Below are 17,049 nucleotides of genomic sequence, written 5' to 3' on the forward strand. Positions count from 1 at the left end.
ATTCTCAGAGGGTTCCTTCCAAGTCAGAGTATGTAAGAGCCACTTGTTGGAGAGGGAGAGAGCCAGAATTGCAAGTTTTCTCTTTTGGCTATTGACCTTGTGCCATATGAGAAAGTCTTTAACACTGAATGTGCTTTCTGACTTTTTTGCATATAGCCACAGAGAATAGGGTTCCCTTTGGAGGCTTTGTACCTTTGTAAAGGCAAGAGGAAGCTTGTCTTTCAAATCAGGTTAGGGAAGAAGCCACAGAACATCTATTGTTTATAATGGATTCTTCTAGATGAACTTGCCATCTCCTTAACAGTTCAGAACAACTGAATTTAGAGTAGAGATTAGTTGAGAGGCCTCTGCCTGAGAATGTTTTTATCCTGACTGGTTTTAAAAAGAGTTTAAAGGAGTAAAACATTCTTTGTTTAAAGAATATTCCCTAGCCAGCAAGCAGTGTGTCACTAAGGATATCTAGACACTTGTGGGACTTCACCTGTGCCTTGTTCAAGATTCTCCAAAGGTACAAGTGGGCCCCTTTGAATACATGAATGTTCCTTTTTTTTGTATGAGCTCAGGTAGGCTGTTAGTGCCTGTGTGGAATTCTGTAATCATTTCTATTCTTTAGCACCATTCAAAACACTTTAGCCTCCCTACCAGCTATTCGTGAGTGGGGGAAATCTACATGAGTGAATGTTTTCATGCCACTGGGAACCAGTCTCCTGTCTATACAGCTGCACTGGGTTGAATCTCTAAATCTATATATTGAAGAACACCAGTTTCTAAAGTTTGGGTCCTTGATGAAGGTGGGCACTACTTTCACTTCTTTCTTACCAAAACCAAAGAACATTTGTGAAGCTGATCTTAGTATAGACCATGTGGAGAATGATACTTCTGCTCTTACACAACTGAGAATATAGGGACTTTCTGAATCAGAGATCAAACCAAACCTTGCTTGCTTGCTTTGGGAGAATCAATCACCAGAGACCCAATTAATGTGTTTGATCTGATTTTCTATACTTTTGGTAGGTTGCAATCTTTAATATCAAGAGAAATTACTATCCTGCAGCTCCCTCCAAGTGGCTTACCTTACAGTCCTTCAATATCATCTTTCTTTTTTAAAAATTTTTATTTTATTGTTTAAATTATTACAAATGGTAGTACATATATCTCCTTTTCCCCCCATTGACCTTCCCCCATCCTCCCTTACCCCCTGGCACATGCCTTCATCCCACCCCAGGAGTGTTTGCATTGTCCAGTATCTTGCTTTCTTCCTTGCTGGGAGGCTGTGAAAATGTACTTTGTGAGAACACATAAAGTTTTCTACTTTACTGGCCGTTTATAGACTATTAGTCACCATGTTTCTAAAATGTGGTTTTAAGCTCACAAAGATTTTGGCATTTTCTAAAGTAATTCAGCATTTGTCCTTTACTGCATTAGAAAATACCATTCCATTTAAATTAATTAAAATAGTTAAAATCTAAACTTTAATGGGAAAGATGGTTGGAGTCTTTTGTTTTATTTTCTAATTTATGGCCTGGTGCTATACTTTACTTTAATTGTTTTTATTTTAATCCTGGGGTAGGGTTTGGGGGGAACAGTTACTACAATTATTTTGTTTCTGTTTCTATTATGCAACCTTTCAGAATTATTCTAATGCCCAATTTAACTCATGAAGTTTCACTCTTATCCTGAAAGCAAGTGGTATAAGATTTGTAATTTTTTAAATATATTTTTATTGATTTCAGAGAGGAAGGGAGAGTGAGAGAGAGATAGAAATATCAATGATGAGAGAGAATCATTGATTGGGTGCTTCCAGCATGCCCCACATTGGGGGTGGAGTCTGCAACCTCGGCATGTGCCCTGACCAGGAATTGAACCATGACCTTCTGGTTCATAGGTCGACATTCAACCACTGAACCATGCCACCTGGGCTAAATATGTTTTTATTGATTTTCTCAGAGAGAGAGAGAAAGGGAGAGAGAGAGATAGAAACATAAATGAGAGAGAAACATTGATCGGCTGCCTCCTGCATACTCTCTACCGAGGGTCAAGCCTGCAACCCTGGCATTTGTGCTAACCAGGAATCCAACCAGAGATATCTTGGTGCATAGGATGATGCTCAACCAACTGAGCCACACCAGCCAGGCAAAATTTGTAATATTTTTAATTATCTTTCAGACTCCATGATCCCTCAAGCTATACTTTACTATAGCTTCACTTTTGAGAGTTCATTGTTTCTTTTTTCTGATGCAATAGACATCTTGATAGAATTGTAGCATTAGTATTTTAAATTTTTTAATTTAATGTTAATAAGAGAACTGGTTATTTGCCATCTTTCTCACTATTCACCCACTTGTCTGGTTTCCCCTGACATTGTACATTGACAGAAACTTTCCAGACTTTAGTCACAATGGAACAGCTTGCTTATGCCACAGTATGGGATACCAGGATGGTAAGGGACTCACCAATCCAAGAGACATAGGGTCTGATTACTTGTTATTTATGAAACTTAGTTTCCTCATCAGTAAAATGAGGTTTTGGATTAGTTCAGTGAATAGCAAGAATTCACACAAATAGTTACAGGATTGATAGCAATTCAGGCCAATATTTATTGAGCAGTTATTACATGTTGGTTTTTTTTTTAATATGCTAGGAACTAGCTAGTACCCATTGGAGCATGAAGTGAGAAAGCAGATGATTAAATGAATAATTTTCATGGATTAATAATACCTTGAGTTCTAAATTCAAGAGTATCAAGAGAAGCTATAAAAGAATGGCTTGAGCCCACATGTTGTTTTGTTTTTTTCAGTTCTTCAAAAATCAAATGAAATGCTTACATTTGCTCTAAGACTGACTAAATAACTAAAATACCTAGTTTCTTTCTGGTAGCTGGAAAAATTTTAACTTTGTTTGGCAAGATCAGCTCTATTATGCTGAGCCAGAGCCCTGGTTGGTAGCTGGAGCCATAAATAGCAATTCTGGCACCTGTGGCATGTGACATTCCTGTATGTGCCCTGACTGGGGATCAAACCCACAACCTTGGCACATGGGATGATGCTCTAATCAACTCAGCTACCAAGCCAGGCTAAAATTAACTTTTAAATTCATGTTGTGGCTCATAGATGGGTGTTATTACCAATGTGCACCATCTGGTAACTTTCTATTTTAACTATGCATTCTTACTAACTAGATTCTGAGCTTTTAAAATCATTATTTTAAATTTATGTGATTAAACATTCATGACCTGTGGCAAAAAGTCCTGGTCATCCTGCCCTCATTAGAGTCCTAAATTTGAGTTAAAATGAGAGAACATATTATCACTTAAAGCAATTTGTTTCATAAACCAACATTTTCAAATGTGAAGTCCATGAAATAAAAAGCAAAAGAGAGCCCTTGGTGGTTAAAAGACTCCATGCTCCACTACCAGGTGGTGTTTCCAGTTCCAACACTTTGTCTGTTCTTTATGTGTCAGCAGTGCTCAGTGCTTGGCACATAGTGGGCACTTGGTACAAATTTAAATGGAAGCATGCCAATGGACCAGAAACATTACAGCAATCCTATGTGGTTGCTAATGTCCTTCAAAAGGCTAGGCCTAGGCCAATCTCCAAAGGCTAGGACAACACTAGAATTTGTTATGTGGACAGAACCTTCAACTAACTGGATGCCCTCTTCACATGATTTGTGAATTAAAACCTCTACAGACACACCCTTGGGCACTATCACCTCATGTGAGCAGCCTGTGTGGTTTTGATCTTTTCTTCTGGTGTTATATTCCTTGCTTACCTCTATATTTTAATTTTTGCTATGTACATTTGTGTAGATTTTTTTATTTATTTTTTAAAACAATGGAAATCTCTTGCAGGGGCACCTGGGCAGGCCAGAACAGCCAATATCAGCCCTAAGTAACTGTTGTGGAGGCCTGGGCATGGTCAGTAATGCCCTGGTTCATTTTCCCTTCTGCTTTTGGCTATAAAGTCACAAATATTATAACTCAAGGCAGAATTTTCTCCCTCTCCTCCTCCTCTCCCTTTTCTCCTTCTCCTTCATTTTATTTATTTTTGTATTTTTATTTTTTTTAAATATATTTTATTGATTTTTTACAGAGAGGAAGAGAGAGGGATAGAGAGTTAGAAACATCGATGAGAGAGAAACATCGATCAGCTGCCTCTTGCACACCCCCTACTGGGGATGTGCCCGCAACCAAGGTACATGCCCTTGACCGGAATCAAACCTGGGACCTTTCAGTCCGCAGGCCGACGCTCTATCCACTGAGCCAAACTGGTTTCAGCCTTCTCCTTCTTTTTAAATCCTTATTTTCTTTTTGCCCCTAAGAGTTCAATTTACAAGGCTGTTCAAGAAACATTCTCCTGCTGAAACCGGTTTGGCTCAGTGGATAGAGTGTTGGCTTGCGGACTCAAGGGTCCCAGGTTCCATTCCAGTCAAGGGCATGTGCCTTGGTTGTGGGCACATCCCCAGTGGGGGATGTGCAGGAGGCAGCTGATCGATGTTTCTAACTCTTTATCCCTCTCTCTTCCTCTCTGTGAAAAATCAATAAAGTATATTTTTTAAAAAAAAACAAAACATTCTCCTACTTGTAGTCCTGAAACTTTTATATTTTATATATGCCTATATTCCTCTTTACTAAATGCTATGAACTACTTTGTTGGTTTGGGAAAAATAGGAAAATAGCCTATATAATAAAGAGCTAATATGCAAATGGTTGTCACACCCTCATATTATCACGCCCTCATGCCATCATACTGCCCCGTCTGCTGGCCTGGTCGCCCCTCACTGCCCCCCCTCCACTGGCCTCAGACACTCAACACTGGGGAGAGAGGAATAGGAACCAGCCAGGCACAAATGAGCTTTCGAGAGAAGAATGGGTACCAGTCAGACTGCGGCCCGGGAGAGGGTCAAGTTGACTGCCCCATGGTCCTGGGTGCCAGCAGCTGCACCTGCGCCTGCACCCCAGGAGAGGGACAAGCCACATGCCCCATGGTCCCGGGCGCCAGTGGCTGCACCTGGGCCTGTGGCCTGGGAGAGGGACAAGCCACCAGCCCTGAGGTCCAGGGCACCAGTGGCTGCGGCGTAGGCAAAGCTGCCCGCCCATGGTCCCCTGAAGCTGCGGCCAGCCCAGGCGAAGCCAGCCTGGGTCCCAGGTGCCTGCAACCAGCCAGAGGAGGGAATCCTGGGTCCTGAGTGCAGGGTGAGGCAGAGGCGGTTAGGGGCAATCAGGCCAGCAGGAGAGCAGTTAGGGGTGATCCAGCAGGCAGGCAGAGTGGGTTAGGGGCAATCAGGCAGGAAGGCAAGTGAGTGGTTAGGAGCCAGCAGTCCCAGATTGCGAGAGGCAGTCGGACATCCCCCAAGGGGTCCCGGATTGGAGAGGATGCAGGCCAGGCTGAGGGACATCCCCCGTGCACAAATCTTGTGCACCAGGCCTCTAGGGTTTATATAAAACCATCTACACTAATAAAAGAGAAAGATGCAAATTGACCATACCTCCGCGATGCCCACCAACCAATCAGGAGTGAGTATGCAAATTAACCCAACAAAATGGTGGGTTAATTTGCATATGTAGGCACAGAGTGAAGAAAGAAGGCTCTGCCCGGGCGAAGACTGAAAACTGAAGACTGAAGGCTCTGCTGCGGCCGGAACCAAGCCTGAAGGCTGAAGGCTTGGCTCCACTGTGGCCCGGGTCCCGGGTCCCGGGTCCCGGAGGAAAACCGGTGCTGGCAGCCAGGGGAAGGAAGGCCTATTGCACGAATCTTCATGCAATGGGCCTCTAGTTCAGAATATAAAAGGGAAAGAAATGTTTTGAGCTTAGAAAATTGGAATTGCATATATAGGGAAGACAATTTTCAGTTAAAGTCAGGCATCAGAATTAGATCTGGAATTATTATGAATCTTTTGTTACTGAAGTATAAAAAGGCTTAAAATGTATAATGGAAAAGTTAATAGATTAGACTATAATTTTAAACTACTATACTTTAAAGAGCTTATATGCATATTAGAGGCCCTGTGCATGAAATTCATGCATGGGGGGTGGTCCTCTCAGCCCAGCCTGCACCCTCTCCAATCCGGGACCCCTTGGGGGATGTCCGACTGCTGGATTAGGCCTGATCCCATCAGGCCTAAACCAGCAGTCAGACATCCCTCTCACAATCTGGGACCACTGGCTCCTAACTACTCACCTGCCTGCCAGTGTGGTCACCCCCAACTGCCACCCTGCCAGCCTGGTTGCCCCTCACTGCCCCCATCTGCTGGCCTGATTGCCCCTCACTGCCCCCCCTCCTCTGGTCTGGTTGCCCCCAACTGCCCCCCCTGCAGGCCTGGTCACCCCATGCAGCCTGCTGTTCAGTCGTTTGGTCGCCCCTCACTAACCCCCCTGCTGGCCTGTTTGCCCCATGCAGCCTGCTGCTCAGTCATTTGAACACCCCTCATTAACCCCTCTGCTGACCTGGTCGCCCCATGCAGCCTGCTGTTCAGTCGTTTGGTCGACCCTCACTAACCCCCTGCTGACCTGGTCGCCCCACGCAGCCTGCTATTCAGTCGTTTGGTCGCCCCTCACTAACCCCCCTGCCAGCCTGGTCACCCCACACAGCCTGTTCGGTCATCCATTCAGTTGTTTCGAATACAACAGTCACTTAGCCATATAGATATATCTATATATCTATATATATCTATATATAGATATATATAGATATATAGATATAGATATATATAGATATATAGATATATATATCGATATAGATATATATATAGATATAGATATATATAGATATATATATAGATATATAGATAGATAGATAGATATAGATATGCATAACCCATGAACACAAACAATAGGGTGGTGAAGGCCTGGGGTGTGGGGAAGGTGGTGAGGTGAAGGGAGTCAATGGGAAACAAAAGGGGACATCTGTAATACTTTCAACAATAAAGGTAAATTGAAAACAAAGAAATGTATAAACTATAAAAAAAAACTACATTTAAAAGGTTATCATATTTCAGCAACTGCCTGTAAAGATAAATATTTATGGTGTGATAGACAAAGGTATAAAACTTTAATATAGAATTCATCCTTACAAACCAATAAAAAAAAAAGACCATCCCAATTGCAAATGGCCAAAAGAAGGATAAGCATTTAGGGTAGATATACAACTTTATTAATAATAGTGAAATATTGAATGTGAGTTAAATGTCCAACATAAGGAAGTTAGCTAAGCAAATTATGGTCCACCCATGCAGTGAAATGCATTATAACCATTACAAGGAAAAGTGAAAATGCTCACAATATGTTGTGGTGTGAAAATGGCTAGTAACAGATGGGTATGTGCAGACTAATCCTACTATATAAATGAGTAGAAAAAATACTAGATTTGTATACCACCCTCTAAATAAAAAGTATCACTCGATGGGTGGGTTTTTAAATATTCTTTATGTTTTCTATCCACAGTGAACATTGATTATCATTACAAGCATACAAATATTTTTATTTATTAAAAATGGTTCCTCAAGAATAAGATATGTGGATTTGAACAACATAATTGGTCAACACAGCTTACTAAGAGGGGAATAAAAAGCTCTTTACTAATTAAAATGTTTAGCTTTGGCCTTAATGAACACAAACACCAAGGATTTAAATCTAATAAAACCAAAGTTGTTTCTCAGTCTCAGGCCAAAAGCCATTTTGCAGACACCATCTTGTGGTTGCAGAGGCTCATATGGTGCTCTTATAAACAGGGTAAAGTCACCTCTTCTCTGATTTTACTTCTTATGAGAAAATTCTGTCATTTCCCACACATGGTGAAGATCCACAGCTTTTCCTGCAAGGATTCACAAGAACAGTAAACTTGGCATAGGTGGAATCTTTCATAATGGGAGAACTAATCCATCACTTCCTATCTAGGTTTAAGAGGTTGACCTTTGTCTAACATTTTTCTTGGAAGAAAGAACACTTTAACCCAAAAGAGAGACATATAGACAAATAACTTAAAGATGGGTGAAGAGAAACCCAACAAAATCACATATTTACCAACCTATTACTCTCAATCTATCCAAAATATTATTGCAAAGATAGTAAATTACAAGAATTGGGGTACTACTTCCTTTTTTTAAAAAAAAAAATTGATTAATTTTACAGAAAAGAGGAAGGCAGATTATCTCTATATATAAAAGCCTAAGCGACCGGCAGACCAGCCGACCAGCCATACACTGACCACCAGGGGGCAGACACTCAATGCAGGAGGGGAAACCACAGGCATGGAAACATGGAACAGACTGATGAATCTCAGAGGGAAGGGGAGTGGTGTGAAGAGGTTAATCAAAGATCTAATATGCAGACTAGTAGCCCTGTGCACAAATTGTACACCAGTAGCTCTCTGTGGGGTCTGGCCACTCTGTGCCCGCTGCCCAGAGGCTCTCCGTGGCCCAAAGGCCCATCTGCGGCCGGGCGCAGAACACTTGCCTCGTCACCAGGGTGATGAAGCAAGCATTCCAACAGGCTGCTCACGCTGCCCACTCTCAGTGGCCGCCACCCCAGGACTGGGGGACTCCGGCGGGCTTGAGAGGACTGGGTGCTGCCATCTTGTGGCTATGGACACTGCCATCTTTGTGATGGAGTGACAGTTAATTTGCATATTACTCTTTTATTAGATAGGACTGGAAGCCTGGAGCATGGATTCATGCACCAGCAAGGTTCCTTGGCCTGGTCTGTGCCCTCTCGCAATCTGGGACCCCTCAGGGGATGTCGGAGAGCCAATTTCAGCCCAATCCCCACAGGCCAGGCTGAGGGACACCACCAGTGCATGAATGAGAAAGAGAGAGAGAGAAAGAGAGAGAGAGAGAGAGAGAGAGAGAGAGAGAGAGAGAAAGAAAGAAAGAAAGAGAGATTGATTTGTTATTCCACTTATTTATCCATTTTGGTTGCTTCTTGTATGTGCCCTGACAGGAGATCCAGCCCTGATTCTAACCAACTGAGATCTTCTCAGCTTGGCCAGGGTATTGTTTATTTTTATCTGGAAGACACCCACTGTGCCTTTTCTTCTTGTTTTCTTGATTTATTTCCTATAGATGAGCATTGGGCTGACAGGAAATAGGTGTGACCGAGGATGGTCATATATTTATACTTCCAGCTTGTTGTGCATTTTAAATGGCACTTGCCATGATCCTGTAATGATGTGTAGTTGTTGTTCTTTCCCCAGAATGCCGAGTGGTGAAGTCCACTTCTTACACCAAAATAGCTTCGTCATCCCGCAGGAGCACCACCAAGAGCCCGGGACCTTCCAGGCGCAGCAAGTCGCCAGCATCAACCAGCTCAGGTAAAGCAACAAAGGAGACTTTGAAGAAAGTGCCTTGTTTATGAATCATGACAAGCAGAGGGTGTGTGAAGTCCAGAGTGTGAAGGCTTAAGATAGCGTAAATTTTAGTTTATAATTTTAGAACATGTCAGAGTGGTGGAGCAGCTTTTCCTGGGTCTAACATGTTTGCTGTAAGACAAAACATTGAGCTTTGGAAAACTAACTTAGGTAAAATCAGAAAACACAGATTTGGCCACAAATAGGAGTATACTACTGACTTGCATAATTTCTACCACAAAAATTAATTTTTCAGGCTAAAGGCCACTTACTCTAAAAGTCTCTGTTAAAGCATTTATTCCACTTGGGACTGGCTTATGAAGAGTTTCCAATTTGTATTTGCTAAATTTTAGTTTACCATTGACAAGGCTGTGGAGCTAACAGCAGTGGGAATGAGAGCCTGGTGCAGGGATAGCTGCAGTGACTTGGCCTGTGTCCTGTCTCCAGGGTTCTAGTGCTGGTATTGGAGCAGGAAGTGTACTCATAAGATGACTATGTCAGTGCTGCCTTTTCTTTCCTTGGTCTTAAAACTGATATGAGTAAGCTTATTTTTGTTTCTGTCTTTGTGGCCTTTTTTTAAAACTCAGGTGTAAGAACTATTTCATTATTAATTATTTATTAAAGATATAAGCTGTGGAATGGGAATTATTAAATGACTAGAGGCCTAGTGCATGAAATTCATGTATGGGGGAGAAGGGTGTGTCCCTCAGCCCAGCCTGCACCCTCTCCAATCTGGGACCCCTTGAGGGATGTCCAACTGCTTGGATATCCCTCTCACAATCCAGGGCTGCTGGCTTCCAACTGCACACCTGCCTGCCTGCCTAATTGACCCTAACCGCTTCTGCCTGCCAGCCTGATCACCCCCTAAACACTCCCCTGCCAGCCTGATTGATGCCTAACTGCTCCCCTGCTGGCCCGATAGCCCCTAACTGCCCTCCCTTGCCAGCCTGGTCACCCCCAAATGCCCTTCCCTGCAGGCCTGGTTGCCCTAACTGCCCTCCCTTGCCGGCCTGGTCCCCCGCAACTGCCCTCCCCTTCAGGCTTGATCACCCACAACTGTCCTCCCCTGCTGGCCATCTTGTGGCAGCCATCTTGTGTCCACATGGAGGTGGCCATCTTTGACCACATGGGGGTGGCCATGTTGTGTGTTGAGTGATGGTCAATTTGCATATTATCTCTTTATTATATAGGATACATATATGAAAGTGATTGTCACCTGATTTCATAAAGATGGTGAAGTTCTTAGGAACAAAGGCCTTTAGGGCCTATTCAGAGGCCTTTTTGTACTCAATAGCATGGGCCCAGAGGGATGCGAAGAGTTCTCTAGGCTGGGGCTGCAAGGCCTGCCTCTGGCACCACTCACCAGCTGTTGTACTACTATGTAAGTTATAACCTCCATATTTAAAAATGGAGGTGCTGTAATCTGTTTTTTCCTAATAATAAGTAAAACTGAAATCTCCAAAGTGAGTCTTGGAAGCATGAACTCTCAGTAAGCTGGATAATTAGAGCACCGAGCCCAACTTGGTTCTCTAAGAGTCACCTTCTTCTTATGGCTTTACTGATTCCCTAGACATTCTCCAAAGTCCTTGTAGTTCTTTGACGCTCGCTTGAAGAGTAGCAACAATGTTCTACCACTGTTCCCTTCTCATAGCATGATCTACAGTGTAATCAGCCAGGGAATAAGTCTCAGAACATGGCTGGCACTTGAGATGCAGCTTGTTTACCCTTCTTAGTTTAAGGGTGGGCTGAGAATTCTTCCCTTGGTATGAATGACAGAGCTCACCAAGATTGGATGAACACTGAAATGAGACTTTGCTAAAGGTTAAGGTAATGAGACTCAATGTTTAGAGCATGAATGTCACTTGGTAACTTGGTAAAGTTTATCATCCTGATCCCTGAGCCCTTTTAGCAAGTATTCCAGATTATTCAAATCATATAATCTATAAGCCTTTAGTTAGAGAAACAGTTGTTAAGAAAGTGGTTCCCAAAGTGTGGTTTCCTGGACCAGTAGTATCACCATCACCTGACTTGTTGGAAAAGCAAGTCTTGAGCCCCTTCCCAGACCCACTGAATCAAAAACTCTGGAGTTGGATGGAGCCCAGTAACCTGGGTTTTCCAAGTCCTCCAGGTGATGCTAATGCTTACTGTGTTATAGATACAAAAGGGAAGTAGAGGAAGTCATCTGACTCTGGGTAATCTGGGGTGAAAAATAGAGCTTGCTTATCTTCATTTATTGGCATGACAGACATGACTTCTTTTCTACCTCTCTGTTTGCTACTGAGTGGCAATGCTCATCTGTAATCCTTGCAACACAAGGGTTGCAGACCTGTAGATATCTTGAAGGATAAATCTGAAGTGTTGGTCAAGATAACAATGAGCAAAAGAGAAGCCAACTATCTTTTCTACCTCCTTACCATGGCCAACCATCAGAGCAGGGACAATTTTTGTCTGAAGATTATACCTCCCCTGGAAACTGATATTGGGGAAAGTCTCTCTCTTCAAGATAGACACCATCTTCACACAGAAATGTGGACCGCCACAAAATGATAGTGATGCTGGAATTGCTACATGTAAAACTCCCCTAGGAGACCTCAGCTTGTTCATTAACCAACTGACAGGTTACAACTGTGCTCTTTGGAGGATATTTAGCCTTGATCAAAGAATATTCCTAGTTTTCTCCGAACAAACCTAAACTGTAGGATGAACTCCCATGGAGCAGTAAGAGAGAAAATGATCATGGGTCCAGCCAGCCTGTTGCCCTAACATCTTGGCTATTTAGTACAATCACAGAAGGATGTGAAGGAGCAAGAAGCTCCACATTAACTGAAACATTATCAATAAAACTAAAAAAACAACAATAGTAAAAAGCAGAATTAGTTCCTAATCCAAACTAACTCTGACATTGACAAATTTTACTGAACCTTTATTTTCTTTTTTTGTCTTAGATATACCATGAATTTTAAAATATCAGGTATAGTTGGGGTGAAACATCTACTAATAAGTGTTTAAGCCAAATTCTTATTGCTTTTACAATATAGATTGTTTTGAACAGGTTTTGTTTCTAAGAGCTATAGGCAGTTTCCAGGTTTGGGTGAAAATCTCTTTTCTTTTTTTCATTTTGACCCCATAAATCAAGGAAGGGAGGAGAATGATCAGATTACTGTGCACGTGTCAGAGAATGGAATCCTGAGACCTGGAGCACTTACTGTCTGTTGCTAAGGCTTCCACCACAGATGCAAAGTGACCCTGTACTTTCAGTCTGTCTGTGGCAGCCAATATTGGATAGGGGAATACAGGAGGAAAACTGGGAGAGAGAATTTTTGCAACTCAAGTTTTACTTTGTGAATAGTAAAGAGCCTGTTTTACTTAAAAAAAAATCTAAAATTTGAGTTAAAATAAAAAGAATCATGAATCTAATCTTAAAAAGATTAAAAATGAATTCATTAAAAATGAATACAGAAAATTATCTCACTTTAAAATTAACTGGTCACTGTTCAGCATCTCTAAGATTATATAAATCTCATAAATATGATACATTTAATTATAATCTTATAAATATAGATGGATGTATCATTTACCAAAGTAATTTCAGAAACTCAAAAAAGCAGATAAGCAAATGTATTAAATGTATTTGTGTTTGTTACTGCAGACATTTGGAACTATTATTGCTTTTATAAGTTTAAAGTGGATAGGTTACATTACCTTAGATTGCTTCAAACAAACATTTATGTTTTCTATTGTTTTCTCAAAGCAATCTTTTCAACTAGAGTTGAACTTAACTAACCTAGTTGATTTGATCAGCACTAACTTGAAATTTGTGATAGGGATGCTATGCCAGGTAATCATCTCCATTAAAGAATTGGAATACAAATTCATTCTAAAATCAATGTGTTCTTGAAAAATTAACACTTCATTCAAGGTTTCTTTAACTGCTAGATCAAAATTAATCCAATGGCAGTTTATGTTTTGTTTAATGTGAGTCTTTTTATGCATATAAAATTTTACACTTGCATTTTGCCCTAGAAGATATGCCATACAATCATTTCCTGGTTATATAACTGCTTATAATATGCATTGACTGCCTCTTAATTCTGACTTGCTACCAAATCTTACTACCTTGCTCTAATTTAGAAAGGATTTACAGAACAGTAGTATCTAGTCACAAATACATGGATTATGCCAGTGACCTCAAGACCACTTAATTTCCTTGGGACTTAAGCCCAGGTCTTAGGAATCCAGTGTTATTTACATTTCTTTTCTGGGCCAGTGTGGATGTCAGGGGGAGCCCCTGCCTTGGCCCCTCCACTGAGCTAGTCTGCGACTCCTGTAGGCACTCAGGTATGGCGCTTATAACCAGTGGAAAGGAGCAGTGAATTATTTCTATTTTGATTGCATCAACATTTTAAAAAATAGCCTGTTCAGTGTGTGTGTTGTTTTTTTTGCATTTTAATTTCTTTATCGGTTAGGTATTATATATTTGTCCTCACCCCCCATTACCTTCCCACCCCCCCTCGCATACCCTCACCCCCCTGTTGTCTGTGTTCACTGGTTAGGCTTACATGCATGCATACAAGTCCTTTGGTTGATCTCTCCCCCTTACCCCTGCCCTCCCCTACCTTCCCTCTGAGGTTTGACAGTCTGATCGATGCTTCCCTGTCTCTGGATCTGTTTTTGTTCATCAGTTTATATTGTTCATTATTTCCCATAGATGAGTGAGATCATGTCATATTTATCTTTTTCTGACTGGATTATTTCACTTAGCATAATGCTCTTCAGTTCCATTCATACTGTTGCAAATGGTAGGAATTCCTTCTTTTTTACTGCAGTGTAGTATTCCATTGTGTAGATGTACCACAGTTTTTTAATCCACTTATCTGCTGATGGGTACTTAGGTTGTTTCCAAATCTTAGCTATGGTAAATTGTGCTGCTATAAACATAGGGGTGCATATATCCTTTCTGATTGGTGTTTCTAGTTTCTTGGGATATATTCCTAGAAGTGGGATCACAGGGTCAAATGGGAGTTCCAGTTTTAGTTTTCTGAGGAAACTCCATACTGTTCTCCACAGTGGCTGCACCAATCTGCATTCCCACCAGCAGTGCACGAGGGTTCCTTTTTCTCCGCATCCTCACCAACATTTGTTGTTTATTGGTTTGTTGATGATAACGATTCTGACAGGTGTGAGATGGTACCACATTGTCATTTTGATTTGCATCTCTCCGATAGTTAGTGACTTTGAGCATGTTTTCATATGTCTCTTGGCCTTCCTTCTGTCTTCTTTTGAAAAGTTTCTATTTAGGTCCCTTGCCCATTTCATGATTGGATTGTTTATCTTCCTTTTGTTGAGTTGTATGAGTTTCCTGTAAATGTTGGAGATTAAACCCTTATCAGTGCTAACATTGGCAAATAGGTTCTCCCATGATGTGGTCTTTCTTGTTGTTTTGTTGATGGTTTCTTTTGCTGTGCAAAAGATTTTTATTTTGATGTAGTCCCATTTGTTTATTTTCTCTTTATTTTCCATTGCCCTAGGAGCAGTATCAGTAAAGAAGTTCCTTTGGCATATGTCTGAGATTTTGCTGCCTTTGGATTCCTCTAGTATTTATTTGGTTTCCCGTCTAATGTTTAAGTCCTTTATCCATTTTGAGTTTATTTTTGTGTGTGGTGTAAGTTGATGGTCTAGTTTCATTTTTTTGGATGTATCTGTTCAATTTTCCCAACACCATTTATTGAAGAGACTGTCTTGACTCCATTGTATGTTCATGCCTCCTTTGTCAAATATTAATTGAGCATAGTGGTTTGGGTCAATTTCTGGGTTCTCTATTCTATTCCATTGATATATATGTCTGTTCTTGTGCCAGTACCAGGCTGTTGTGAGAACAGTGGCTTTGTAATACAGCTTGAAACTGGTATTGAGATCCCACCTACTTTGTTCTTCTTTCTCAGGATTGCTGTGGCTATTCAGGGTCTTTTTTTTATTCCAGATGAATTTTTGGAGAGTTTGTTCTAGGTCTGTGAAATATGCCATTGGTATTTTAATGGGGAGTGCATTGAATCTGTAGATTGCTTTGGGTAGTATTGACATTTTGATGATGTTGATTCTACCAATCCATGAACATGGTATGTTCTTCCATCTGTTTATATCTTCCTCTATCTGTTTTTTCAGTGTCCTGTAGTTTTGTGCATATAGGCCTTTTACCTCTTTAGTTAAGTTAATTCCTAGGTATCTTAATTTTTTTGGTGTGATGGTAAATGGGATTGCCTTTTTAGTCTCTCTTTTTGTAAGTTCACTATTGGTGTATAGACATGCCATAGGTTTATTGGTGTTAATTTTGTATTCTGCTACATTGCTGAATTCATTTATTAAGTCTAATAATTTTTTCATGGAGTCTTTAGGGTTTTCTAGGTACAGTATCATGTCATCTGCGAATAAGGACAGTTTTACTTCTTCTTTTCCAATTGGGATGCCTTTTATTTCTTCTTCTTGTCTGAGAGCAATGGCTAGTACTTCCAGTACTATGTCAAACAGGAGTGGTGAGTGAGGACATCCCTGTCTTGTTCCTGTTTTTAGGGGAAATGGCTTTAGTTTTTGTCCATTGAGTGTGATGCTGCCTGTGGGTTTGTCATATATGGCTTTTATGATGTTGAGGTATGATCCTTCTATTCCCACCTTGCTGAGCGTTTTTATCAAAAAAGGGTGTTGGATTTTGTCAAATGCTTTTTCTGCATCAATTTATATGACTATGTGATTTTTTTCCCTCAATTTGTTTATGTGATGTATCATGTTTATTGATTTGCGGATATTGTACCATCCTTGCATCCCTGGGATAAATCCTGCTTGGTCATGGTGTATGATCTTTCTGATGTACTGCTGGAGCCGATTTGCAAGAATTTTGTTGAGGATTTTGGCATGTATGTTCATGAGGGATATTGGCCTGTAATTCTCTTTTATTGTGTTGTCTTTATCTAGTTTTGGTATTAGGGTAATGTTGGCTTCATAGAATGAGTTTGAAAGTGTTCCTTCCTCTTGGATTTTTTTGGAATAGTTTGAGGAGGATAGGTTTTAGTTCTTCCTTGAATGTTTGGTATAAGTCTCCTGTGAAGCCGTCTGGCCTTGGGCTTTTGTTTGCTGGAAGCTTTTTGATGACTGCTTCAATTTCTTCCATAGTTATTGGCCTATTGAGATTTTAAGAATATTCCTGATTGAGTTTGTAAAGTTGTATTTTTCTAGGAATATGTCCATTTCCTCCAGGTTGTCTAGTTTGTTGGAATAGATTTGTTCATAATATTTTTTAACAATCCTTTGTATTTCTTTGGGGTTTGCTGTTATTTCGCCTCTCTCATTTCTGATTTTGTTTATTTGAGTTCTCTCTCTTTGCTTCTTGGTGAGCCTGGCTAGAGGTTCATCAATCTTGTTTATCCTTTCAAAGAACCAGCTCTTGATTTCATTGATCTTTTGTTGTTGTTTTTTTTTTTTGGTCTCTATGTCATTTATTTCTGCTCTAATCTATTATCTCCTTCCTTCTGCTCACTCTGGGCTTTTCTTGTTGCTTTCTTTCTAATTCTTGGAGTTGTAGCGTTAGATGATTTACTACCATTTTTTCTTATTTTTTGAGGTAGGCCTGTAGAGCTATAAACTTCCCTCACAGGACTGCTTTCATTGTGTCCCATAGGTTTTGGATTGTTGTGTTTTTATTGTCATTAGTTTCCAG

General features: G+C 40.8%; 1 protein-coding gene across 6 annotated transcripts in view; it reads left to right on the forward strand.

Annotated features, from left to right (window-relative positions):
• The window catches only part of DCLK1 (doublecortin like kinase 1), a 500,460-nt gene that overhangs the window by 359,057 nt on the left and 124,354 nt on the right, over window positions 1-17,049 (forward strand). For 4 of the 6 annotated variants that reach the window (XM_054720376.1, XM_054720380.1, XM_054720378.1 and 1 more), the window contains exon 4: window positions 9,189-9,305. In XM_054720376.1, coding sequence (XP_054576351.1) covers window positions 9,189-9,305 — 117 coding nt within the window. The remainder of the gene's footprint in view (window positions 1-9,188; window positions 9,306-17,049) is intronic. The other 2 variants (XM_054720381.1, XM_054720379.1) reach the window with 1 other exon arrangement.

The sequence above is a fragment of the Eptesicus fuscus genome, chromosome 8, assembly GCF_027574615.1.
Source record: "Eptesicus fuscus isolate TK198812 chromosome 8, DD_ASM_mEF_20220401, whole genome shotgun sequence".
NCBI classification, from domain to species: domain Eukaryota; kingdom Metazoa; phylum Chordata; class Mammalia; order Chiroptera; family Vespertilionidae; genus Eptesicus; species Eptesicus fuscus.